This window comes from Guyanagaster necrorhizus (assembly GCF_019112545.1).
Source record: "Guyanagaster necrorhizus MCA 3950 unplaced genomic scaffold BT62scaffold_6, whole genome shotgun sequence".
In the NCBI taxonomy this organism is placed as follows: domain Eukaryota; kingdom Fungi; phylum Basidiomycota; class Agaricomycetes; order Agaricales; family Physalacriaceae; genus Guyanagaster; species Guyanagaster necrorhizus.
Window position 1 is genome coordinate 1,237,699 of NW_025064885.1, and position 23,190 is coordinate 1,260,888.

Consider the following 23,190-nt stretch of genomic DNA (forward strand, 5'->3'; position numbering starts at 1 on the left):
ATCAAGTCACGTGGCATCCAAAAATAGTTTTCTCCAAATTTTCAGCTTTTCCTCTACCCTCAGATGGTGCAGAGTTATCTTCGACACGGGCCTACACAGGCAAGCTCTTACTAAATGTATGGGAAAGCTGCTGAGCTATCATTAGGCTTTTGGTTTGATATGCAGTGCTTCGTCAAATTCTGTCTACGATGGCAAGCTCGCGTACGTCCCAGCCCTTGAAGATGTGCTCGTATGGGATGTGAAAAAGGGTCAAATGGCATGTCACAGATAAATTCTTTTCTTTTTTAATATTATCAACAACATTCTACAGATTGCAATGTGGCACGAAACCGGACATCGAGCAGAAGTTACTTGTATTATTCGATCACCCCGAAAAGAAACCTTTGCAGTCGGGTATGCTGATGGCTCTATTCGTTTGTGGAATTCAGGAAGTGGCTCGGTTATATCCACGTTCAACGGTCACAAGAAGTCTATCATGGCTCTTGCTTTCGATGAGGAAGGAACTCGTTTGGCTTCAGGGTCGCAGGACACAGATCTCATCGTTTGGGACGTCGTAGCCGAGGCTGGTCTTTTCCGGTGAGTCTCTATTCTCTGCATCATGAAATACTTCACTTAGGCTGTCCAGTCTTCGTGGACATCGTGATCAAATAACTGCCATTCGCTTCGTCAAAGCGGCCGACAATTTGCCATCCACTTCGAATGCTTCGCTCTCTGATTTTCTTCTCACTATCTCAAAGGACACCTTTTTGAAGTTTTGGGATCTGTCAACACAGCACTGCGTCCAAACAGTGATTGCCCATCGTTCAGATGTCTGGTCCATGGACTTGAATGCGGATCAAAACTTGATTTTCACCGGAAGCAGTGAAGGGGAGCTGAAAGCATGGAAAATTGATCATGACGCCTTGTTAGGAGGACTGAAAGAGAATGACTCTGGAGAGGTATGGTTCTATTTCTGTTGATTGCTTTTGCATTTTATTTAGAACCATGCAGGTTTCAAAAATGATCACGCCGCTATCGAGTCTCCCACTTTCTTCTAATCACCGTGTCTCGGGCATTACTTTCCACCCTTCAAAACCCTACCTTGCTGTCCAGTCCCATGATCGTGCAGTGGAGGTTTTCCGGATACGGACAGAGGAGGAGGTACTGAAGAAACAAGCCCGAAGAAAGAAAAGAACCAAGGAGAAGAAAGAAAAGCTGGAAAAAGAAGGGAAGGTCGATGTAAATGAAGACGCGGAGGAAAAAGGCGTTGCGCTGGTTGACTTGTTCACGCCTCACGTCGTTGTGCGAGCTAGCGGTAAAATAAGGTCATTTAATTTTGGCGGAGAAGACTCTGCAGGCAAAGCTGTCCAAGTCTGTCCTCCAGTTTCCACAGTTTGCGATATGCCTGATTCTGATCCGCTGTGTAGATATTGCTTGCTCTCTCTTCAAATGCCATAGAGGTGCATAATATCCCACCGCCTGTGAAGTCGAAAGAAGGCCCCACAGAAGCTATCCGAATGTTCTCAGTAGACGTACCTGGCCATAGGACAGATATACGTTCGCTATCCTTGAGTTCAGATGATCAATTATTATCATCGGCCTCAAATGGTACGTCTCAGTGTTGTTTGCATTTACTTATCAGTGACAGCTCCCCAGGCTCGTTGAAAATATGGAACGTGAAAACAAACTCGTGCATACGTACCATGGATTGTGGACACGCAATCTGTAGTACTTTCCTCCCTGGCGATCGCCATGTCAGTCATGCTTCTTCATCACTACTCATATCTGACCTTTTCGCAGGTTGTCGTCGGGACCAAAAATGGCGAAATTCTGATATATGATCTCGCCTCATCTTCTCTCATCGAAACCATAAATGCGCACTCTGGCACTGTTTGGTCTTTACATGTCCGTGCTGATGGACATGCAGTGGCCAGTGGGAGCGCAGATAAGGATGTGAAATTCTGGGATATTGAGGAGAAACCTAGGGAAGATCAAGTCTGTTTACCTCAGCTCTCCAATCATACGTTTACTGATGTGGTATATCTCAGACTAGGGCTTTGACTCTGACTCATATAAGAACACTTAAGATGACCGACGATGTTTTGTCCGTGCGGTACAGTCCCAATGGAAAACTACTCGCAGTTTCGCTACTGGATTCGACGGTCAAAGTTTTCTATCAAGATTCCCTCAAATTCTTTCTCTCTTTGTATGGTCATAAGGTTCGCAATCTCGGTCTCTAGCCGTTGAATCCCCTAAAAGACAACCCAGCTTCCGGTCTTGTCCATGGACATTTCACACGATTCCAAACTGATTGTAACCTGTTCTGCCGACAAGAACGTGAAGATCTGGGGTCTTGATTTCGGGGATTGCCACAAGTCGATCTTTGCCCATGATGAAAGTGTCATGCAAGTCGCCTTTGAGCATCAGTCACATTATTTCTGGACTGTTGGGAAAGACAGCATGCTGAAATACTGGGATGGTGATAAGGTGCGCAACGGTTGTTTCTTCGCCGTATTCTATCTGCCGACCAGAATGCCGTTCAGTTTGAAAACATCCAGAAGCTCGAGGGGCACCACCGAGAAGTATGGGCACTTGTCCTAAGCCACCATGGCAACTTCGTGGTGACTGGCTCACATGACAAGTCAATTCGTGTATGGGAGAAACTTGACGAGCCGGTAGGCAGTTTGTGACACCTGTCGTGCAACTCCAGCCCCACTGATAATGGTTCCTAGCTCTTTCTGGAGGAGGAGCGAGAAAGGGAACTCGAGAATATGTACGAAAATGGGATAGCTGATTCATTGAATCGCGACTCCGGGAATGATGAAACAGCTAATCAAGCCGAAGCGACGGTGGTCACCAAACAGACTGCAGAAACGCTTATGGACGGAGAGCGTATCATGGAGGCTCTCACGCTTGCCGATGAAGAGCGGCGAGTTTCCCAAGAATACGAGGACGCAATGGCACGGTTATCGAAGGACGATGCCATGAGGCTGCAGCCACCTGCCAGTAACCCCATTCTAGCTGCATATGATCTCGAGCCCGAGGCTTACGTCCTCCGGGTCGTGGAAAAGGTCCAGAGTACGTCGCTGCACGACGCTTTGCTGGTCTTGCCATTTGGTAAAGTGGTTTCTTTGATGAATTACCTCAACATATGGGCGCAGAAGGTTAGTACACGTGTTGACATCACTCGTTGGCCGATTCATGATATTTCCCTAGGAGTGGAACATCGTTCTCGTATCCCGTATATTGTTTTTCTTACTCCGAACCCACCACCACCAGATCGTAGCCAATCGTATTATGCGGACTGCGCTCATTCCTCTCCGCAAACATTTACGTGGAGCTCTCCAGCGACAGAAAGATACTATCTCATATAATCTGGCGGCCTTACAGTACATGCGCCGACGGAATGACCATGACCGGAGTGTACAATTCTACGAGGGAGAAAGTATGGACGAGGAAAAAGTCCGTGCCAGAGTAGCGGAAGGAAGAAAACGCAAACGCGTTGTGATCAAGGCATGACAATCTACATGCATATATTACTAAGTAGTATGTGTGGTGGTACATTTGCTTGCTGATGGATATAAATCGTATGCTTACAAGTCTAATGGTTTAGTGTACAAACTGCGGCGTGTTGAGCAGAAAAAGGCAAGAGAAAAGGTGTGTAAATTTACTTGGGTCCCCATAGCACAGATAACCACGACTCGACAAAAGATGCACTTATTGGGACCATTGCAGACTAAGAGGAGCTCATGAAAGAAGCCAAGAAGAATGACTGTGAGGCTCACGTTCAATGAAGTCAAAACACTTTGGGCGGCCTTCCCATCCTATTTCTGTAATACCGCTGACAAAGGTTGGTCCTGGAGAGAACCGATGAGCGACACAGTAAATACATAAAGGCGATCATGCATACTGTTGATGTCCATACTGACTGAGGCCAACAACTAGGGTTCAAAAGGTCTTCACCAGTATACCTGTCCGTCAACATATTGAGTCAGAGTCACGCTGTGAAAAACTGGGGGCTTTTCCAGGTGATGATGGCCTTACGATGCTAGGTGAAAAGGCCTTCAAAAATTCGTGCTTGTCCGGTCTTTACCTTGAGCTTTTTGCTCCCCTTGGGTTTCTTGTTCCACTTTAGCTTCTTGTCCGCCTTCCCGGACCTCTTTACTAGCCCACTGTCCATTTCTTCATCACTGTCAGACCTCGAAGGGGAGTTGGAAGCGTTGTAGGTGGTCCATCCATCACGACTATGGAAGAGATACGATACACCCAGCGGATGTGCTGCTATGTACTTGGTAGGTAAAGGATCGCGTTTAGAGATGGAAAGGGTCTGGACTGAGCACGCCAGGGCCAGAACGACCATGAAATTAGTGTATAGAGCGAAATATGCGACCATGACAATGGCAGACGATGGTCTTGAACCTGGTGGTCGACGATAAACGAGAACTACTTGGAGATTGGAATTGTCTCAGATAAAACACGATCACGTGTACATATTTGCGTGTGCTTGAAACCCAAGCCCATCGTTGCCGATCCCATGCCGATCTCCGGCCCGATGTTTAAAAATAGTCTGTAGCCGGTTGCTGACCCAACGATTCTCGGGAGCGGTGAATCAGCCCATCATCATCTTCCCCCCTTCTGCCCTGATAGTGTCATGCCTGTCGACAGCTCCAGACGGACGTCGCGCAAGCACTCTTCTCACGACGATGATATTGACGCCAGACGCGCCCGGGGAGAAGTGCATAATATCCTCATTATCCATATTTTTCTCATTTTTATGATATATTAGATATCCTGCGCTGAATGTAGAAGACTGAAGGTTTGACGGTGTTCTTAGTGGGATTGTCGCTGATCGTACCCATGCGCGCAGCTCAAATGCGACAAGAAGCTGCCATGTAGCTCATGCAGTGCGATTTTGTGTTGTATCCATCGTATTGGACTATAATGTCTTTTTAGTTCGTCGAGGCTGTCCATCCATCTGCCCCAATGGGAGTCTATCCACGGGCCAGGGAACCAGGTACAGTTTTTGCAACATCTTGGTATTATAGGTCTAGACCTCTTCAAAACCAGATTCGTTCTTGCAGATACAACCCAACTGCACAACAAAATCTCAGAAATGGGCCAACGCATACGACAACTTGAAGACGCTCTGGCCATATTTCAAGCCGGTGTTTCCAGCGAGTGTCATATACTGTTGCGAGACGATCTTCTGGCGATCAAGTTTGGTCCGGAGAATGGCAAAGCACCAGAGAAGCGCTCTTCCGATCTATCCGTCGATGCTATCGATGCTTTGGGTACCCTGACAATAGGCGATCATGGCGAAGCTAAGTACTTCGGTCGTTCAGCTGGCTCGGAGGTCAGGTTGTATATACCACTGTGCTTTTCTCACGCTCACTTTCTTTGTAGACTCTATTCTTGGTATGGTACCTCTCAAACTCTGAGAATCTCATTCATGGTCAATCTACAGGCTGGTGCTGATATGGAGATGACTTGTGCTGAAGACGACTATCCGCCCATTCCTTTGGAAGTTGCCCGTCTTTCAAATTCTTTTCCGTTCACTACTGATGGCGGTGTGAATTGGGAAAAAGCTCTGGATAGTCTTATTGATCATCTGCCAGAAAGGCCACGGGCTTGGGCCTTGTGTGAAACATACCTCGAGCATGCTGCTTGGTCGTTTCGACCCGTACAACGTGACGAAATAGTTGACGACATACTAACACCGATATACCGGTGTGCCAGGGAACGTAAAAATGGCGCTGTTTCAGCTGCTCAAACAATATCATCACATAAGCTTGCTGTTCTTTTCATATTTTTCGCCATTGGGTCCCTGGTTGACTTGACACTGGAGCCGTGTACGTCGTCTACACCTCGAAACATGTCTTTATCTCACTAAGCATAGATAATTATGAATCCGAGCATTATTATCATCTGAGCCGTGCTGCACTATCTTTACGCTCACTCTTTGATTCCCCAGAGATAGCCACAGTACAAGCTATTGTCCTCATAGCATCTTATCACGGTATGGGAGGCAAGCGATATACTATGGACAGCACGGTAACACGGTCTTGTCGTCATTCTCATTAAACCATAACCAGGACTTTTTTTAGTGGAATATTATGTCTCTTGGCGCCAAATTGGCTCAAAGTGTGCGTTCAAAGGCTAGAATCTCTTCTCTATTTCGCTTATTCTCCGCCTGGGCTGCAGTTAGGGTTACGTATGCATATCGGGCCTCATTGCTTCAATATGTTCTAAAGTGAAGATTACAGATCGGGACAGTGCCAGATGGAAAATGGACGCCAAGACGGTGCAACGTCGCAGGTCTCTATTCTATGAAATCTTTTGCGCAGATCTATTCAATGTATGTCTACCACTCCCTCACTTACATTTGCTGGTTCTGATTCGAGATGGAATAGAGCATTGCCCTCGGACGACCTCCCTCCATTCGTTTATCTTATGTTGACTGTGAATACCCGACAGATGATGAGGCATCCTTGAATGAAAATGGGGAACCCAAGATTGGATGTACGACTTCATATGTACATCTCTGAAGTTCCTATTCTCACGGAACGGACAAACAGATTATCAGTGGAAATATGAATTCTGCAAGGAAATATTCTCGGATATCCTTGAATTAACGCTTACGGCGGAGGCGCCAAACTACCAAACTATCCTTGATTTAGATCGCAAAGTCCGAGAGAAGGTTTTACCACCACATCTTAACGTGTTTGTGAATCCAGAGGATGAAAACTGTTCTCCTTCTGCATTCATGCATGGTTGTTTGTTGGGACAATACCGCACTGTCAGTGCGTTACCATTTCTTCTCGCCATCTCGATTACTCGGAGCACTGACTCGATGTATGCAAAGCTCTTCTGTACATTCACCGCAGCTTTTTTGCTCAGGCAATGCTTGATCACCCCATCAACCCTCTTCGGAGTCCTTATGCGCCCTCGTTCCTAGCTGCGTATCGATGTGCCTCTGGTGTAATCAAGTCCAGTCTGAACTATTATGACCGCTTCCCGGAATTGTGCTGTAGGTGGTGGGGTGTCTGGACCCATCGTGAGTCTCATAATTCATGTCTTCTCGAGACGATGTCTGATATTCGGTGAAGTGTTTTCGGCAGCGGTATGTCGTCAATTTCAACTTAATTTTGTCTTCTTGACTGTCCCCAGATTATAGTGGGCTCCATAGTAACACGTTCCCCGTCTTCTAGCATGGCAGCAAACGCCTTCATTGAATTAGGACTTGCCTGTGATCTATTCGAGAAGGGATCTCACCATTCTCGTCGTGCAAGAAGCGGTATTGTGCGTGTCCTATCCCCGTGCAGAATTAACGTTTATTGACCACAATCCCTCTCAGGGTATCCTGTACGCACTCAAGAACAAGGCCTTCCAGATATACTCCCAGTTCCGTTCTGGAAATCCTCCACCGCCTAGTGCTCCAGTAGGCTCAGATTACGGAGACGACGAGTTAGCCTTGTTCGGTGGGCAAACGCGAATACTCTTTAGCAAAATTATGTCTTCGAGAGGAGTGAACAGGAAGACGCCTTCATCTTCGCCTGTCATAAACTCTCCAAACCCTCCGTCTCACAATGCTATGTCCGTTTCTCGCGAAGTTCATCAGAAGGACAGTCAAGCGCCAAGCCCATCTAATAGCATTCCAGATGTGCATCCATCTTTGGTCGAGTATCTGTCCTTACTACCTCCTTCGCAGCATCCACGTTCGTCTCCACCGCATAGGCCCCTCGTGCCGCCTACTTCTGAAGAACAAGCACACTCACAAGCAATCTCTTCTACTGCTGCTCCGTCTGTGTTCACACAGTCACCTACTATCTTGAATAACCATTCAGAACAGTCGTCGCCGTCGTCCATCTATCCATTATATAGTGTTATGCCAGAGTTAAACGGATCGGCGCCGTCGTCATTTTACCATGATCTCGATTCCTCATTTTTGCCCTCAAACCTGTATTCTGTGAATGGTACCGCCGATACTCTGATAGACGACGCTACTACGGTGAAGCTGGTGGATCTTGGGATGATGATGTCGGGAGATTCGGGGATAGATGAGCAGTGGAAGTCTTTCATGCGGGATTCAGGATTGCTGGAACACGACGCAAGCGGGGACATGTAATTACACTGTCGCCATCGAGCATATATTATTATAGCACTATATTACTGGTACCTATAATCACGTACATACCTATTGTGAACTGCCACACTAGATATTTTTGTACAAAAAATGACCACCGGCCGAACTTGAATCCGAATTCCTTCCGAGGGTCGAGTCATGTCGATTGCGCAACTGTTGCAAAAATTTATCACAAAGATACTCCGTCGACCCCCGTTCCTTCGCCCGTTCTATCATGAGTACCAAACTTAGTGGCACTGTCCTCATTCACGGTGATGGTGCTGTACATCCAAGCGGTGGGGCTGAGGTGGCTCCGTCCATTTCTGTTTCATCCAGTCAGTAATCAGTGATCCCTTTTGAACCTGCATGATAGGTGACGCGTATGTAGCATTCAAGGCGGTCTCTCCAGAAGAAAGACTAGACAATGTGGACTTCAAGAACCCGGAGCGACATGTGTATTCTCGCTACACCCAGGAAGTTAGCACTCGCGCCGAACACATTTTGAGTAAAATCAACGTATGTCCATTAAGACATGATGGAATACAGGCCATACTGATGCCCATGTTCTTGGAAAGGACGGCCATGCCCTTACTTACGCGTCTGGGCTGTCTGCTGCGTATGCAGTACGATACACTTCTCAGTATGCATTCTTTATAACTTCTCATCCCTGACTTCCAGGCGCTCGTTTTCTTCAAACCCAAGCGTGTTGCAATAAACGGAGGCTACTTTGGATGCCATTCTACTATAGAAGTCTATAGCAAAAGCAGAGATGTAAACTTGGAGATGATTGACCTTGATGATGAGTTCCAGCCCGGTGACCTGTGCTGGTTGGAGACGCCTCTGAACCCAACAGGAGAATCAAGGTCCTCGTTGTTCTTCATTCCCAGGTTTACCATTGACTGTCACTTCTGTTTCTAGGGACATCAGTTATTATGCTGACAAGGTATAGTCACTACGCCCTCGAAGGCCGTCATTACCAAACGATGCAATAGGTTCACAAAGCCGGAGGAAAACTTTTGGTAGACTCCACTTTTGCGCCACCACCTCTTCAGTATCCATTCAAATGGGGTGCAGACTGGTATGTGTTATTATGTTTCCTCGGCACGTTTGTTCTTCATTCTTTCGATAAGCATCCTTCACTCAGGTATATCAATTAAAACGATAACAGCGGTGCTAAGGACTCAACCAAGTTGATAGCGACCAAATACTTTGGCGGTCACTCCGATCTCCTGGGTGGCGTGCTTGTTGTAAAAACACTGGACGAATGGACAATTGTCAGCCCCGTCTCTCGTTCATTTTGCGACAGTGTCTGATTTGGCTCTATGTATAGCTGCAGCATGATAGGACATACCTTGGGAACGTGTTAGGATCTCTTGAGGCCTGGCTGCTGCTTCGTTCTCTGCGTACTCTGCATCTTCGAGTTCCTCGACAATCCGAGACGGCGACTGTTCTAGCAAAGTGGCTCCAGTCAGCCGAACGAACACCGGCAGGCCAGACATTCGACGGCGTTCCAGGAGGACTCGTCACCAAGGTTTGGCATTCGTCCTTGCAGACCAAGGACGCAAGAGGGTTCGAACCTAGATACCAACTGGAAGGCGGATGGAATGGCACATTTGCTATCCAAGTACTGCCTGCTTTTCTCTCCGTTTGAACATTCACTTAACACAAGTTATCTAGCTGGCAACTCCCGAGCAGGCTATCCAGCTTCCGCATACCGTGAAATTTTTTGTTGTCAGTGATCCTTGAATGATTAGAAAATGAGTTGACTCGAGTTGTGTAGGCTGCGACAAGTCTCGGTGGCGTAGAGTCACTTATTGAGTACAGGGCTCGAGCCGATCTCAGAGAAGATCCAAGGCTGATCAGGATTAGCGTTGGAGTCGAAGATGCTGAAGTATGTCTTTTTAATTCCTCTCCGCAGTCTTCATAAATATGTGACCATGTATTGCAGGATCTCAAGGATGGGCTGCGAGTTGGACTCCAGAAGGTAGCATCTATTAAGAGTAGATTATAGCACACCTGAAATATAGACGTATTTTTCACCTAGTCCACATGGAGATTGCCATCGTCCAGGACGGATGATGCGTCCAAACTGATAGGTCTTCTAATTTACTTACCAGTCTTTCATGCTCAGTTGCCGTTTCCGTTCTCTCTCTTTTTCCCTCATCTCCTGCCCGCACTCTTTATCATGTTTCCGTCCAAGAGACTCTATTTGCGAGGTTGGCTTCCCTTTTATTCCCTTTGTTAGAGGATGGGTCTCATTCTACCGCGCCAGACCTTCCCGAAACTGCCTCAGAGGACGAAATCGAGGCGGTGAGTATTGGTTGGGGACTTACTATTGATAAAACAGCTCAACATTTATTCGATGGCAGTTCCTCGCACCCTACGGTAAAGTAACTGAAGTAAAGATCGTGTCGGGACACAGTGAGCGACGCTGTCGTACGTTTGACGTTTCATGCTCATGAGCGGACAGCCTATGGCTTTGTCGAATTCGCGTCTCTCGACGTGTGTACTTTCCTTTGCTTCGTGTAAGGCGTTCTAATGCCGTTCCAGGACGCGAGAACCGTACTGAAAACGTTCAAAGAAAAGGACTTTCTCGGTAGACGTGAGCTTTGACGCCATGCAAACTGACTGAGCATTCACCTCTCGCAAGGCATCATTATTGAATTTGCGCACCCGTTGCGCAAGGACGTAGCAGCTCTCGCCGATGCCAATGATTTTGTCAGGCATGAACGTGCTTCAAGGTCACTGTGCTTGACATCATCGTCGCACTTGCCTGATGCACAAAGTAACAGAGGTGTCATGCGATTTCCAGTCACTGTTACCGGCATTCCTCGTCGCATTTGTTGGCAGGTGTGATTATGGGCTACCATTCCTCAAACCATCATCTTATGATGGCATTGAGCAGGAACTCAAAGATTTCGGGAGACTTTCAGGGCAGCATGTCGTGTACTGCGATATCGACAGGAATAACCATACCAGAGGGTCCTTTTGTTCACAGATCCCTTCTTGTCATGTTCGCTGATGGTGTGGAACAGATTCATAGAATTCTCCTCTTTTGACAAAGCAGAAATAGCAGTCGAAAAACTCAACGGGCAAATCCTGGGAGGTGCACCAGTCAAAGTCTATATCAAAAAGGTGTGGAAGGAGACAGTGTTCTGATCCTTGATGCCCTCACCTCATTCCGTGCAGCCGTCCTATCTTAGGGAAGCAAAGGAAGTTTCCTACTCGCGAAGTTCTTCTCCTGTACGGCGTCACCTCGCATATCTGGGCAGGGACGACAGACGTAGGGCGGCTCGTTCTCCGGGCGCCAACCGCACCCTTCCAATGCGCTATCCCTCCCCCATTCACTCATATCCCTCCTGTTCATCGTATAACACGGACCAAGGACCGTACTTGCCTCGCATTCAGGACCGATATCCCGTCCTGGAATATTCCAGAGAGTGGTGTTGTGCATACCGACATGAAGGACGAGACGAACCATGCCGTGATTATGACTACGATTACAACTACGACCATTACCACCACACCGCTTCACATCCTCCTGCGGATTATTATTATCTATCTTCAGACTACGACGACGCCGAATATCGTCGGTGGTACAATGACTCCAGATACGCATATCATTGATTCTTCCCTCGTATTAATTGCTAGAACTCACTGTGAGTTACTCTTTTCAACGGTAGCCCATCCATCTCATGCTTTCCAGCATCGAAATGGTTTCCTCGTTGTCTTTCATCACGTCAGGAATTCGCATCATACTTCACGATTGGACTCGGAATTGTAAAGCTAAATCACAGATTTTTTTCATTATGCGTAGAATGGTTTCTTCTGGACGGTAGTTATAGGTCATCTATTTATCATCACCTTACCACACATAGGTCCACCTTGAAGGTTTTTTCTCGCCTGCCGTAATAGCTTTCGTTGTTACAAGTATCTCCGCTGTGTTTTTCTACATCGATTACGAACTGCGTCTACCCCAATAGAACTCCAGGAAATTCGCTTTATCTTCCCATCCCATCCCGATCCTTTTCATCTTTCCAAGTTGCGCAATCAAAACAGCGCATGCTTCGCTAAGCTGATCGTTGTGCGATCCGGCAAGGACGTCACTAGCCAGGAAATTTGGGGAACCAGGAGATTCTGACGGAGCTAGTAGCCGAATTGAAACGGTCGGCGGCGTAATGGACGTGGCCATATTAAACACCTGAGGCAGTGGATTTAGCGATCTTGCTGGAATGGAGTGTGACAGGGTGGACGACAGTATTGTTGGAGTATCGTATCTGTGGAATGCGGATGAGGAGAAAGTATCAAAAGAGGGATAGGAGCATACCGAACACACATGACGAACGCCTGCCATCCTTGTACTGGAATATTTTGATTGAAAACGTCGCAAAAACGGATTAGTCCTCTTCCGTTACTCGTTGTAGATTCCGGAAACACGACGATGGGCCGATCAGAAGTCGATCGGATAGCTTCGAGACTCTGGGGAGCCAAGCCTGGGGCCAATCTGTATGGTGGGACATTTCCAGTTTGGCGAAGCATATTCAGTAACGAAAGACGCTGAAATCCAATGATAGGGATTCTTTCCCTCGGAGCCCTTGTTGACACCGACACATTAGCTAATCCGGTTCCCGTTCGCCGCCCAGGTGTGCGTGATATGGGATCTAATGATTTAGATGGTGCAGAAGTCAAGGCCGACGAAGCAGGAACAGGAAGGACAAAGACCGGATTAAACCTGAAGTAAACGATAATGAAAAGTTCGGTTCGCAATAAGGACTCTGGTGTTTACCTGAAAGCAAGCCAGAGGATTTCAATCCAGGAGACCCAGTTGGAAACTATTACATCACCAGGCTGTGGATTCCATTGGTCGGAGGTTTGAGTTTGCCTGCTGCAAACTCTTAGCAACCACAGGGACACACGTAGCAGGCATTATACTTACCCTCGCCTCCTTTTGACGTGTTCCACGTGTATCCAAAAGATTCCGGCGCTCAAAAGCGCTAGGCGTGATAACAATGCTATAAACAGCCGAGCCAAGATACGGTACAAAGGCGCAACAGGTCTCTGATGATCAATCAGTACTGTAAATTCGTATAGCTGAAACGAACTCACGAAGATGAAGCATATCCCTTCTACCAATATCAGATATAGGCCTAGAATGAGCAAAACCAGAAGCATTCGAACAGCCCCAACAAAATATCTGATGGGAAGCACGGTCTTTGCCAAAATGTCTCCGTTCGGACTTGGAGGGGCGACTGGAGCGAGGAAAGGCTAAGTCAATAAAGTGCTTAGAACTGGAGACCGATATTGAGGACACGAGACATGAACCTGGATTCCAGTTCCCGGGTCCTATTGATTTTGAAGCAATTAAGCGATGATATTCAAAAATGAACATTTTGGCACCTACTCTATACGCGCTGTATTTTTCCATCAAGTGAGTTTGAAGACAAACAACCCGATCAAACTTCAATCGCGCGCACATTATTCACGTGATCTCACGGCAGAGTTCGGGCCGACTCCGGCCAGTGTTTCAGGAACTTGACAAGATGTTTGTTGAGATAATGCGCAGCTTGTATCTGATGTGAATTCAATGCAAGGGCATCCTTTGTTTTTTTCCAAGGAATACATTCTGCGGTCGAATTTTATTCGCCTGCAAATCAGTTCCTTACCGGCCGACGTTACCCGATTCAGAAATACCCATTTGTCATTACGGCATGGTCGTGGTCTCTCAGTACCACAATGACCACGAAAGCACCATCCGGCTGGGCAGCCAGTTCGACTCAATGGATCAAGTTTACTCTTACTACCGTTCTGCATCGCTACCGGAATCTCCATGTCTATGGAAAAGTGCGTTTTCACAGTCACCCATTTTACCAATCCTGACCGGGGTCTCGTTACTAGATTTTTATATGGCTTTTGATGCTCTTCTACCTATGCTTAGGTCTTTTCTTGTTCCTGATGTGGGGTATCTGTCCGGCTCATTACCCGGTGTCCAGGTGCATTCATCATTGTAGTTTCTCCCAACCGAATCGCGCAGGTCTTGTATGACCAAGCCTCGAGGCTTTCTCACATGAGGCTGGGCTGGCTCATCCTCACTGGGGCAATCGGTGTGTGAAACACGAAGCCATTCTGAAAATGGACTGAGCAATGCAATAGTTGCCGTGTCTTTTCCCCCGCTTATTGGTCATTCGACCCTTCTTACGCTTTGTGGCTTCGCGTTCGGTATTAAGGGCTTCGCTATTGGAGCTGGCGCTTCGGTCGTTGGTTCGGCTCTTATCTTCGTCTTTTTACGGCTATGCTTTAGTTCTCACCTGCGCAAATGGTCCTCTCACAACGAGAAATGGAAGGCCCTGGAATCCGTCGTAGTGAGGCGAGGTTGTTTCGGGTTATGCTTGCTTGTTGACATCATCGTCTCAGCGCACAAAGGGACTTCCGCTTATTATCCTCATTCGCGTTTCCCCCTTCCCCCCTTGGGTCTATTCTAATTCTCTGTTTGCAGTGGGTTTATATATTCTGAAGATGATATCACTCTCACGTTTGTGGGAAGTCAATCGAAGCAGTGTCTCTGTGGCAATTTGTCGTCGCTACGTGCTTCATCTTCCCCAAGATCCTTTTGCTTGTTGTTATCGGCTCTCGTATGGCTGCGCTTTCCGATGGCGATAGCAGGAGCCATATGGACACACGTCTGTGTCATTCACATACATCACTGCCTGAAACTGAGTCTTCTTACAGACACCAAAGTCATGAATGGATTGCTCATAGGTGGGGGGATCATCATCGCTATTTTTACTAGCTGGTAAGGCATCTGTCTTGCCTACATCAACGTGTTTTGATCTCGCCTGTAGGCTTGTGTACACTCTTGTTCAGAATCACATCCGACAACTGGAGGATATATCTCCGGAAGTCGATCGGATGGCAGCGGAGGCTCTAGAGGAATATGATGAGGATGCGGCGCTTTTACGTCCTAATGAGGCAGACGACCAGGTGTAACGGATTCTTCTCTTCATGGCATCTAAGGACCATAAACTGTATAGCAACTGTTTAAACACAGATAGAGCACCTGTATCTCGTATACTGTATGATTGTTTCTTCAGTAATAATGCAAGAACAATAGACTAAGACTTGCGCCTATGAGGAATAGAAGAATGAAAATTCTACCGTCCTTTGCCCGCCTCCTCGCTTCCCGCAACTGATCATTTCCCTTTTCCACCATGCCTGTCGTAGCAATTGCATCCTCGTATAACTGGTCTGTCAACTCCGTCTGCTGCGTCAAATGAGAGACCAGTTCCATCTGAAGAGCACTTATATCCATAAGGCGCGATTCAGCCTGCTGAACCGATTCCAGTGTATCTTGTACACCTCTCAAGATATTGGCATTCTCCATCTCGAACTGGAGAATCTGAGAGGCTGACAGCTCAATATCATCATCGTCATCATCCATCGGAAGTGCAGAATCGACAGAGCTTGGCGTTGTGTCGGAACGCGGCGTAGCAGTCCCAATGGTTGCCGCGATGATACTGGAAGACGCCCCGCCCAACCAGCTTCCACCTCCTGAGCTTCCCCCTGCGCCCGAAAAGTCTGAATTCCCGATACCCAAAGCCGCCTTTGCCGCACCTGAACCGAGCGTCCGCGAACGTTCCAACTCCCGTTTCACGCGCTCTTCCTGCATAACCTTTTGGCTTTGACTAGCCTCAGCGAGACGGCGGTTCAGATACCACGTTATGCTCGAATGATGTGCAGCGATGAAATCTGAGACGATTGACGACTCGTCTTGTCGCAGTCGCGCTGGTAAGAACCGGGTTAGTGGATTAATCTTGCTAGCAACAAGCTCGGCGCGTCCTAAACGAATGAGAACACAAAGGAATCTCTATGTTGGCTGTCAGGAAAAGGAGGTACGGTGAATATGATTCGTACGCTTTTCTAGGGCTTCCATTTCTTTGACTCTGTCCGCACAACGAGACAGTATGAGCCGTGCTTGCAAGTCAATTTGGTCCCGCTCTTCATTGGAAAGTTGGCGTATTGACGACCATGACTGCTCGTCGCTACCACTGAAATCCAAAGTTCGGGATGTATGTCGAGTAAGCGGGCCACGCCGTGAGTCCAAGTTTAGGTATGGTTTTCGGATGGTGGACAACATGCGTGTCAGAGTCGTGATATGACTGAGCTGAGCCGCAGCCGTCTCCTTCAGTCATGATACATACAAGTAGAAATGGTCTCACTCACAATCTTGTACGCCTCAGAGACGTACTCCTTACCCAAAGGATTCCGTTCCCGACTCTGTTTACGTTTGTCAGATGTAGACCTTCGCCTTTCGGCGTCTGGAAGAGCAGCTTGGCATTTCTGTACGCTTTCTTTGAAGTCTGTAGTACGGTCCGTATATGCCATCTGCAGAGTGTGGAAGAGGAAGGAGTGCGGTAACTATCAAGGGACTTGCAATGTTATTATATCGTTCGAGTATCGGCCTAGAATGGCAATTGACACGTGCATCAAATTTATAAATATGCTGTCAACGTTTTTCTTTCTCAACCATCGACTACGACCTTGTATTCTGGTGCTGGTTACCTATTTCGTTGGCATGGCCGCAACTGTCCTCGTTCAGTCGAAGAATGACCGAGGTCCATGTTTGAGGTGGATATTGAAACATTTACCAATATCTGCCATAGTTCAGACCCACAATACCGTCTCATACTCGTCTGTTCTATGTATCTAAATGTAAGGAACAATCATACAATGATTCTACCAGTTACAATCTTTGAGCCATAATGTTCAAGCTGTCGCAATTGGAATCGCCTTCAGTACCTCTCGTTTCGACAGCATCCAAAGGAGACTGACCCAATAACTTCCTTAACTTGAATGAATCATACTTTAGCAAGACTCACTGCACAAATCGTCTGTATCCCGTATTATCAGTCGACGAGTCAATGTGGCGGCGCAGTGGAACATTAAAATAGAGACGATCCGTATCAAAACGTTGTCGACCAAGATTTACCAATGCACGGCCTGTGATGTGTCCACACCACCGAAAATCCAGGGCCTGAAGCTCTGGGCAGTACCCGCGGGAGTCGTGCAGACATTCTAGTATCTCATCCGATATATCGCTTTCGTGTAAACGAGGTTCTTTAAGATGGGACAGCCCTCTAAAGTAGGCGATGAAGTTCGACAGCGAGAGATCTATGTCGTGCAAATCTAGGACCTGCCGCGGCAGGTCAATTCCTTCTACGAAACAACGGAGGGCTGGGCTAGCAACTGGATGCGCATGAGATAAAGACTCTTCAGATGAACAAAGCGCTATGTGGAGTAGCGCCGGCGTTTGCAAATATATGGGTCATCGATGAACTGCCGGGTTTCGCCATGAGGTGTAGATATTGTGAAGGATTCCAGAACGGGTAGACCCTCCAAGAGATCCAGTAAGGAAGCTATTGACGAGGGGGTCACCAGGCAGAAAGAGGGGAGGCTAATGGTAAGATTAGAGGAATGGAAGATGGTACGCTTTCCCGAGAAGGGAGGATATTGCGCAAAATGCGGAAGGTGCTCAACTTCTCCGCATTGTTGAATAAGTGGCCTGGCCTTAGTCGAGACTCTACGATATCCCCCTCAAACTCATGGAATTCTTCCCTGATGGACACGTCGAGACGCTGAAGCGAAGGGAATGGGGCTGCACATAGAGTGAATATCTGATTCACTGGCTGGAGCATCTTGGAGTTGATGATGAGCGTATGCCATTGCGGTGCTACCTTCAGCAAGAGTCCCATTATGCTTGGTAAGGGAGAACAGTCGCTTTGTATGTCCACAGTAATGTGTAGCGGCGCGGTTCGAATGTCAACCAAAAGAGCAGCCTACCATACGGATCGCGCATGTCGACGTTAACATACAGGTACGACCAGACAGAGAGGGTGTAAGCTGCCTTGCGCCACTCCGAGCAGACGTGAGAAACAGTGATGGGGGTACTAGCCCAGCCATCCCTGGCACAAAGCTCGAAAATCGTAGCAAGGATTTCCGGGGGAAGGCGGTGGGAGCCTTCCTTTGCATTCCTTAATTTTTTCGAGGATCTGTGACTTCTTGAACTGCAGGCGGCGAACCGCCTTTATCAATTCATCAATCTCTTCGTCGACACGACGAATTGCTGATTGATGGAAAGTTATGAGGCCCTTTATTTCCTCATCCGAGGCGTTAGCTCCCAGTGAATCCATTGATACCTTTGACATTCGCAAGTAAGCTAAACCTATCTGAGAAGATAAATAGCGACTTACAGCACAACTTGAAAGAATTCTCACAGCTGCGGTTCCACGTCGAGGTCAGTGCCTGCCTGCCTCAGTGTTTTCGAAAGCGCCGAGCGTTACTGCCTGTCACAGCAGTTTTGGGTCTTACGTCCACCTCCATTTTCTTCCTCCAGGTACATGCACCTTCTCTTCATTTTTTTCGTGATGATTCAGAGTGGAATCTGCATCAACCAGCTCCAAATAAGACGTAAATATCTGCCGGGTTGAGGAGAAGACTTGGAATGTTCTAGATACTGCTGATTCTTTTTTTATTACCCTCTATATATCCTTTGGCACAGCAACTGATTTTTTAAATTCGTATTATAGAGAATATGGACCCCCGAAGGGCTCGAGATCCCCGTCTCGTACGAGCAGATCCCCGGTTACTACGTGTTCAGCCAGATCCAACACCAACACCAACGCCTCCCCCTCAATATCCTCCACCATCTCATTCTGGAGAGAATGGCTCTGGCTCAGCGCTTGTGGCGTTGACTTCCCAAATACAACCGAACAATACAGTTGAATACAGTCAAATGCCGGCGCAAAATTCCCCACCAACATCTCAAGATAATGCTGTAACACTTGGGTACAAACCCCGCCCCTTGTTCTGTGTCGTCTGTGCGAGTAATCAAGTAAATACATGTTCGATTCGCATTTATTCCCTCAATATCTGATTTAATGTAGAACAGGTCTATGGAAGGGCATTCTGTCCTATCGTAAGCACTCTAATCCCACCTACGCACGTTTATTCATTTTACGACTAGTAAAGCAGGATTTCGGGTGATATCGTCCGGTACCGGATCTGCTGTACGATTGCCAGGCCCGTCAATAGACAAACCCAATACATACGCCTTTGGAACACCTTACAATACCATCTTCGAAGAGTTATCCTCGAAAGACCCTAGGCTGTAAGTCCTACCTTAATTATAATCCAGATAATCACAATATATCTTCAGATATTCCGCCAATGGTGTACTTCAAATGATTGACCGTAATCGACGGATTAAAACAGCACCCGAACGATGGCAGGAGAGCCGGGCTGTTGCAGATATCGTCTTTACCTGCGAAGAACGTTGTTTTGACGCTGTTTGTGACGGTGTGCCCTTTTTTTTCCAATGCAAGGTCTTCGCACTGATCCCTAACATAACATTGTCAGACTTGTTGTCAAGAGGGGGAGAGTACAATCGTCCAGTTCACATTATCAACATTGAAATTAAGGATAATCACGAAGAGGCTCTCATTGCAGGAAAAGCAATGCTGGATCTGGCCACAGCTGTTAGTCTTTGTCCCCAAGCATCGAAAATTGAATATCTGCTGATAATACTCTTGTCTCTACAGATTGAAGCTGCGGACGACATTGACGATGAGATTGACCATATCCTAGAAGTACAGGAGGAAAAACATCCGCACAGCTTATTGCATGCTGTTGCATTCTACTAGCACCTTCTTCTCCCATCAACTCGCTGTCTACTGTAATCGTTGTATGAATAATTAGTTGTATTTGTCCTGGAACTGCTGCACTAAAACGCAACGGTGGCTGTGTGGATGATTGGCCCAATAAAGGCAAACAGTACTTACGCGTCGCGCTGACGAGTGTCTGCATTCATTACTTCTTTCTCCTACCGCGATGGCTAGTGCAGACGGTGGAGCATACAGGTGCTTGCCCAAGACCGTTTATGTTTCCTAGGTATTGACACATCTGCAGCTACTCCCTTACTGTGTTCTCGCCGAGTGGGAAACTCGTGCAAATTGAGCATGCCTTAGCAGCAGTCTCGTCCGGAACAACGAGTCTTGGAATTAAAGGTTGGTCCCAGCCTATTGTAGTAATAACAGTTATATAGACAATATTTTCAGCTTCCAATGGCATTGTCATCGCAACGGAGAAGAAATCATCCTCTATTCTCATCGACGATTCAATGCTGGATAAGGTCGCCGTGATCTGTCCTAATATCGGAATAGTATACTCCGGGATGGGTCCAGACTCTCGTGTCTTGATATCCAAAGCTCGGAAGAGTGCACAAGCATACTGGAAGATGTACGGGGAATACCCTCCCACGCGTGTACTTACGCAGGAGATTGCCACAGTCATGCAACAAGCAACTCAATCAGGGTGGGCTTCATACCATGTCCTCCGATATCCTCTCATCACTCATCGTACAGAGGTGTGAGGCCTTACGGCGTGTCTCTTTTAGTCGCCGGTTGGGACATCACTCGCGGTCCGACATTATACCAAGTGGATCCCTCAGGCTCATTTTGGGCGTGGAAAGCCAGTGCCATTGGCAAAAATATGGTCAACGCTAAGACGTTCTTAGAAAAACGGTACGTATTTATTTATCTTTGTTTCATGCCGACCTTAACATTGATCTATCCTGAAACAGATATAACGACGACATCAGTCTTGAAGACGCGATTCACACAGCGCTGCTGACGTTGAAGGAGGGTTTTGAAGGGCAGATGACTGAGAAGACTATTGAAATTGGCGTGGTCACGGTTCCGACAGCTGAAGAGTTGGAGGAAGGAAAGATCGGAGGGGAGACAGGGAGACCGAAACCTACTTTCCGGAAACTAACCGAAGAAGAGGTTCGCGACTACCTTGCTCTTTAGTTAGCTGTAAGCTTTTCCCCATCAATCACGTTTATGGCTCACATATCACTGGCCCCAGGCAGGTGGCTCTTGATGACAAAGTGTCGTATCTTTGTATTTCTAATGACTTTCGTCGAATTAAACGGAGATGATTCAAGAAAATGCGACAAGTGGCAGACTTACTTCGTTTATCTAGACTGCTGCCAGTCCGCTTGGCCTGTCAGAGCCTAGTAACTTGCACCAGTCTTCTCGGACATCATGCATCATGTCACGTCCAAATCAACCTCTCAGATCTGGCTCAAAATGACCTATAAAGCAATATGCGCGTTACATACGTCTCCAAGCGGTGCCATCGTTACGGATTGTGGTTTTGCGACTTTCATAAACTTTTTTACATGAATGGCTTACCTTCTCGCGGTCGTTGCGGACTCTGGTACTTGCCTTCATCATCCGTGATCTAAGGGGAATGCCACAAGCGAGTGGGTCACTGCACGGACTTCGCGTACGTCCTTATTCCATTCACTCCAATCTCTTGATTCGCAACATTTTGTCACATGGTCACAGGCACACGCATGTTTCATCAAATGAATCATCAATTGGCGTTTCTCGGTTTTTCTTTCCATTTCCATCGAAAGCATTTGCGCCGTCGGCGCTCTGTAAGTATTGTCGATCCAAGTGCTTTGACCAAGTGAATGCTGGCCAGAGATCTACTTACCAACCCTGGTCTACGCAAAACTTCAAATGTGCGCCTGCTCTGAGCGTGAGAGGGACGTTGAGAATCGTTTGTCGATACTGTAAACTCTTTCCGATATGATTCTGACGGGCCATCTTGACCTTGAGTTCCATCAACGGTCTGTACGGTTTGATCTACAATGCATCCCCTTCTAGGACAAGTCACATACCTCAAGATCTGGGTGTCCTCTTGAATAGCCGCAAATGGCCTTCACAGCATTACCTGTCTCAGGGTCTAGCTGAGGACAGTGGACGGTGATGGTTCACGCTGTTCGGAAACGGGCGTGATCCTGCCTTTCCTTCGGTGCCAATACTTCTTCATTCCCCCCTTGTTCTATGGAACTAACTTGTAAGCTGAAATACAGGCGAATTTTTAGGTTACCGCTAGCCAGACCCTCATTATGGCTTCCTTCCTGAAACTTCCCGGAGTCCGACACGGGCTGCTTATACCCGTCTTAGAAAATGGCACGGTTCACAATTGCTGATGTTACAGCCCTGTCTGTGACCGAACTTTTCTTAGCACGATGACTTTTCAGGCTGTTGTTATACCGCATGATCGAGATGGCGGCTCGATCAAGGTCCACTTCTAGATGGAGTACAGCTACATCCAGATGTTTGCACAACTCTCTGTACAACCCTGCAGTGCTATTTAAACTAAAGATCCATCTCCTCTTCGTCCTCCCTCAAGCTATGGCAATGCATCCACCACAGTCCACGACGCCGCCGTTCGATACACCTATCAAAAGACCTGGCAGAGCCTTGATAGCTTGCACGCATTGTCGGAAACGCAAGATCAAGGTGGGTGCCGTTTCCTCTAATACCCACACCTTTGTTAATACCATCCTTCTAGTGTGTACCAGTGTCGAGTGAAGACCCCGACAGGTCACACAACAGCCCTTGCGAACGGTGCACGAAAAAACATTTGAAATGCGAATACGTCCCTGTGGACGGGTCGACCCCAGCGATGTCGTCTTCCCCTCCAGCCACAGCTCCTCCCATCCACTGGTCCAATGATCCTTCCACTCCCGAAAACCGCTCAAACAGAGTGCCTGTATATCCCCCATCTAATACGGTCTGCCATATCCGCGACGCCGTACCGTCGCATTATATATCCTCTGATACCTACAATCATACAGGAGACCATTTATGCTATGGTCATCCTTCCCACTACCAATCCAGAGACACAGATAGAGGTATGGGAATGCTCGCGTCCGACTCTTGGTCGCGGCGGGAAAACCCAGGCTTTTACACAGGCGAGATGGATGTCTACACGAATCCTGGCGCGTCTGCGTACAACCAGGGTCAGGCGTCTCTTCTATTCACGTCTACCGTTGAACCCAGGTGGTCGTCTGGTCTTAATGGACACGGTAACCCGTATGTGGCCGAACCATATCGGAGGTAGGTGACGCGCTTCGCTCTGGATCAATCATTCGCCGACTATGCTTCCTAGACATAATTGCCAAGGAGAACGATGTGTCTGCAACATCACCCATCATGGGTGATCGAGCCTGTCAGCTCTCT

At 47.5% G+C, this 23,190-nt stretch overlaps 12 protein-coding genes across 12 annotated transcripts; 8 read left to right on the forward strand and 4 right to left on the reverse strand.

Moving 5' to 3' along the window:
- The first annotated feature begins 52 nt into the window (after positions 1 to 52).
- Positions 53 to 3,632, forward strand: BT62DRAFT_929230 (WD-repeat-containing protein). Its single transcript, XM_043185681.1, has 14 exons — positions 53 to 99; positions 146 to 256; positions 311 to 576; positions 626 to 938; positions 991 to 1,350; positions 1,407 to 1,587; positions 1,636 to 1,733; positions 1,780 to 1,974; positions 2,028 to 2,198; positions 2,248 to 2,466; positions 2,523 to 2,654; positions 2,712 to 3,143; positions 3,196 to 3,537; positions 3,593 to 3,632. Exons 1-13 carry the CDS (start codon positions 64 to 66, stop codon positions 3,496 to 3,498), a joined length of 2,817 nt encoding a protein of 938 aa, XP_043042757.1. The 5' UTR covers positions 53 to 63; the 3' UTR covers positions 3,499 to 3,537; positions 3,593 to 3,632.
- Positions 3,592 to 4,410, reverse strand: BT62DRAFT_929232 (uncharacterized protein). Its single transcript, XM_043185682.1, has 3 exons — positions 3,890 to 4,410; positions 3,765 to 3,836; positions 3,592 to 3,715 (listed from the first exon to the last, which is right to left on the reverse strand). The coding sequence occupies exon 1, from the start codon at positions 4,370 to 4,372 to the stop codon at positions 4,028 to 4,030; it is 345 nt and encodes a 114-aa protein (XP_043042758.1). The 5' UTR covers positions 4,373 to 4,410; the 3' UTR covers positions 3,592 to 3,715; positions 3,765 to 3,836; positions 3,890 to 4,027.
- A 220-nt stretch (positions 4,411 to 4,630) lies between these two features.
- BT62DRAFT_1053666 (uncharacterized protein) lies at positions 4,631 to 8,104 on the forward strand (the record flags this gene model as incomplete). Its single annotated transcript, XM_043178545.1, has 16 exons — positions 4,631 to 4,714; positions 4,766 to 4,795; positions 4,847 to 4,883; positions 4,933 to 4,993; positions 5,047 to 5,332; positions 5,383 to 5,394; positions 5,444 to 5,828; positions 5,876 to 6,030; positions 6,084 to 6,120; positions 6,231 to 6,334; positions 6,390 to 6,498; positions 6,555 to 6,779; positions 6,842 to 7,033; positions 7,086 to 7,099; positions 7,147 to 7,278; positions 7,334 to 8,104. The coding sequence occupies 16 exons, from the start codon at positions 4,631 to 4,633 to the stop codon at positions 8,102 to 8,104; spliced, it is 2,634 nt and encodes an 877-aa protein (XP_043042759.1).
- A 130-nt stretch (positions 8,105 to 8,234) lies between these two features.
- Positions 8,235 to 10,145, forward strand: BT62DRAFT_945369 (cystathionine gamma-synthase). The gene is made up of 12 exons (XM_043187941.1): positions 8,235 to 8,436; positions 8,490 to 8,617; positions 8,677 to 8,724; positions 8,780 to 8,964; positions 9,020 to 9,044; positions 9,094 to 9,179; positions 9,232 to 9,245; positions 9,299 to 9,375; positions 9,432 to 9,725; positions 9,779 to 9,832; positions 9,882 to 9,992; positions 10,050 to 10,145. The coding sequence occupies exons 1-12, from the start codon at positions 8,337 to 8,339 to the stop codon at positions 10,110 to 10,112; spliced, it is 1,185 nt and encodes a 394-aa protein (XP_043042760.1). The 5' UTR covers positions 8,235 to 8,336; the 3' UTR covers positions 10,113 to 10,145.
- A 12-nt stretch (positions 10,146 to 10,157) lies between these two features.
- BT62DRAFT_674131 (uncharacterized protein) lies at positions 10,158 to 11,917 on the forward strand. The gene is made up of 11 exons (XM_043181830.1): positions 10,158 to 10,317; positions 10,374 to 10,411; positions 10,471 to 10,522; positions 10,572 to 10,603; positions 10,652 to 10,703; positions 10,752 to 10,842; positions 10,894 to 10,951; positions 11,007 to 11,083; positions 11,137 to 11,236; positions 11,291 to 11,760; positions 11,808 to 11,917. Exons 1-10 carry the CDS (start codon positions 10,287 to 10,289, stop codon positions 11,726 to 11,728), a joined length of 969 nt encoding a protein of 322 aa, XP_043042761.1. The 5' UTR covers positions 10,158 to 10,286; the 3' UTR covers positions 11,729 to 11,760; positions 11,808 to 11,917.
- A 21-nt stretch (positions 11,918 to 11,938) lies between these two features.
- Positions 11,939 to 13,534, reverse strand: BT62DRAFT_945371 (uncharacterized protein). The gene is made up of 7 exons (XM_043187942.1): positions 13,503 to 13,534; positions 13,424 to 13,444; positions 13,208 to 13,366; positions 13,038 to 13,159; positions 12,888 to 12,983; positions 12,429 to 12,833; positions 11,939 to 12,378 (listed from the first exon to the last, which is right to left on the reverse strand). The coding sequence occupies exons 1-7, from the start codon at positions 13,524 to 13,526 to the stop codon at positions 12,060 to 12,062; spliced, it is 1,146 nt and encodes a 381-aa protein (XP_043042762.1). The 5' UTR covers positions 13,527 to 13,534; the 3' UTR covers positions 11,939 to 12,059.
- Positions 13,535 to 13,834: 300 nt separating this feature from the next.
- On the forward strand, positions 13,835 to 15,085 carry BT62DRAFT_1002848 (uncharacterized protein; the record flags this gene model as incomplete). Its single annotated transcript, XM_043176881.1, has 8 exons — positions 13,835 to 13,942; positions 13,997 to 14,036; positions 14,092 to 14,202; positions 14,252 to 14,460; positions 14,513 to 14,593; positions 14,643 to 14,778; positions 14,828 to 14,891; positions 14,941 to 15,085. 8 exons carry the CDS (start codon positions 13,835 to 13,837, stop codon positions 15,083 to 15,085), a joined length of 894 nt encoding a protein of 297 aa, XP_043042763.1.
- Positions 15,068 to 16,521, reverse strand: BT62DRAFT_964309 (uncharacterized protein). Its single transcript, XM_043188722.1, has 3 exons — positions 16,319 to 16,521; positions 16,010 to 16,259; positions 15,068 to 15,934 (listed from the first exon to the last, which is right to left on the reverse strand). The coding sequence occupies exons 1-3, from the start codon at positions 16,478 to 16,480 to the stop codon at positions 15,186 to 15,188; spliced, it is 1,161 nt and encodes a 386-aa protein (XP_043042764.1). The 5' UTR covers positions 16,481 to 16,521; the 3' UTR covers positions 15,068 to 15,185.
- A 2,165-nt stretch (positions 16,522 to 18,686) lies between these two features.
- Positions 18,687 to 19,794, forward strand: BT62DRAFT_979296 (Ssu72-domain-containing protein; the record flags this gene model as incomplete). Its single annotated transcript, XM_043189426.1, has 6 exons — positions 18,687 to 18,986; positions 19,039 to 19,070; positions 19,119 to 19,262; positions 19,311 to 19,450; positions 19,511 to 19,629; positions 19,693 to 19,794. 6 exons carry the CDS (start codon positions 18,687 to 18,689, stop codon positions 19,792 to 19,794), a joined length of 837 nt encoding a protein of 278 aa, XP_043042765.1.
- A 187-nt stretch (positions 19,795 to 19,981) lies between these two features.
- Positions 19,982 to 21,341, forward strand: BT62DRAFT_964314 (N-terminal nucleophile aminohydrolase; the record flags this gene model as incomplete). Its single annotated transcript, XM_043188723.1, has 6 exons — positions 19,982 to 20,010; positions 20,060 to 20,157; positions 20,209 to 20,464; positions 20,515 to 20,673; positions 20,733 to 20,964; positions 21,017 to 21,341. The coding sequence occupies 5 exons, from the start codon at positions 19,982 to 19,984 to the stop codon at positions 20,956 to 20,958; spliced, it is 768 nt and encodes a 255-aa protein (XP_043042766.1). The 3' UTR covers positions 20,959 to 20,964; positions 21,017 to 21,341.
- A 154-nt stretch (positions 21,342 to 21,495) lies between these two features.
- On the reverse strand, positions 21,496 to 22,223 carry BT62DRAFT_1073761 (uncharacterized protein; the record flags this gene model as incomplete). The annotated part of the gene is made up of 5 exons (XM_043178963.1): positions 21,496 to 21,591; positions 21,653 to 21,790; positions 21,840 to 21,908; positions 21,984 to 22,123; positions 22,181 to 22,223. 5 exons carry the CDS (start codon positions 22,221 to 22,223, stop codon positions 21,496 to 21,498), a joined length of 486 nt encoding a protein of 161 aa, XP_043042767.1.
- A 136-nt stretch (positions 22,224 to 22,359) lies between these two features.
- BT62DRAFT_1002853 (uncharacterized protein) lies at positions 22,360 to 23,071 on the forward strand (the record flags this gene model as incomplete). The annotated part of the gene is made up of 2 exons (XM_043176882.1): positions 22,360 to 22,467; positions 22,520 to 23,071. The coding sequence occupies 2 exons, from the start codon at positions 22,360 to 22,362 to the stop codon at positions 23,069 to 23,071; spliced, it is 660 nt and encodes a 219-aa protein (XP_043042768.1).
- Between the last annotated feature and the right edge of the window lie 119 nt (positions 23,072 to 23,190).

Bases quoted from the DNA above. Each gene is read 5' to 3' on its own strand.
- BT62DRAFT_929230 (XM_043185681.1), top strand. From the start codon at position 64: ATGGTGCAGAGTTATCTTCGACACGGGCCTACACAG. The intron at 257-310 runs GCATGTCACAGA...AACATTCTACAG, and splicing joins ATGTGAAAAAGGGTCAAATG to ATTGCAATGTGGCACGAAAC. The intron at 1,351-1,406 runs GTCTGTCCTCCA...TCCGCTGTGTAG, and splicing joins CTGCAGGCAAAGCTGTCCAA to ATATTGCTTGCTCTCTCTTC.
- BT62DRAFT_929232 (XM_043185682.1), bottom strand. From the start codon at position 4,372: ATGGTCGCATATTTCGCTCTATACACTAATTTCATGGTCGTTCTGGCC.
- BT62DRAFT_945369 (XM_043187941.1), top strand. From the start codon at position 8,337: ATGAGTACCAAACTTAGTGGCACTGTCCTCATTCACGGTGATGGTGCT. The intron at 8,437-8,489 runs GTCAGTAATCAG...ACGCGTATGTAG, and splicing joins GTCCATTTCTGTTTCATCCA to CATTCAAGGCGGTCTCTCCA. The intron at 9,993-10,049 runs GTATGTCTTTTT...CATGTATTGCAG, and splicing joins TTGGAGTCGAAGATGCTGAA to GATCTCAAGGATGGGCTGCG.
- BT62DRAFT_674131 (XM_043181830.1), top strand. From the start codon at position 10,287: ATGTTTCCGTCCAAGAGACTCTATTTGCGAG. The intron at 10,604-10,651 runs GTGTGTACTTTC...ATGCCGTTCCAG, and splicing joins TCGAATTCGCGTCTCTCGAC to GACGCGAGAACCGTACTGAA. The intron at 10,704-10,751 runs GTGAGCTTTGAC...ACCTCTCGCAAG, and splicing joins AAAGGACTTTCTCGGTAGAC to GCATCATTATTGAATTTGCG.
- BT62DRAFT_945371 (XM_043187942.1), bottom strand. From the start codon at position 13,526: ATGGAAAAATACAGCGCGTATAGA. The intron at 13,367-13,423 runs GTTCATGTCTCG...TTATTGACTTAG, and splicing joins ACCCGGGAACTGGAATCCAG to CCTTTCCTCGCTCCAGTCGC. The intron at 12,984-13,037 runs GTAAGTATAATG...AGTTTGCAGCAG, and splicing joins CACGTCAAAAGGAGGCGAGG to GCAAACTCAAACCTCCGACC.
- BT62DRAFT_964309 (XM_043188722.1), bottom strand. From the start codon at position 16,480: ATGGCATATACGGACCGTACTACAGACTTCAAAGAAAGCGTACAGAAA. The intron at 16,260-16,318 runs GTGAGTGAGACC...GCTGCGGCTCAG, and splicing joins TCTCTGAGGCGTACAAGATT to CTCAGTCATATCACGACTCT. The intron at 15,935-16,009 runs GTACGAATCATA...TCATTCGTTTAG, and splicing joins AATGGAAGCCCTAGAAAAGC to GACGCGCCGAGCTTGTTGCT.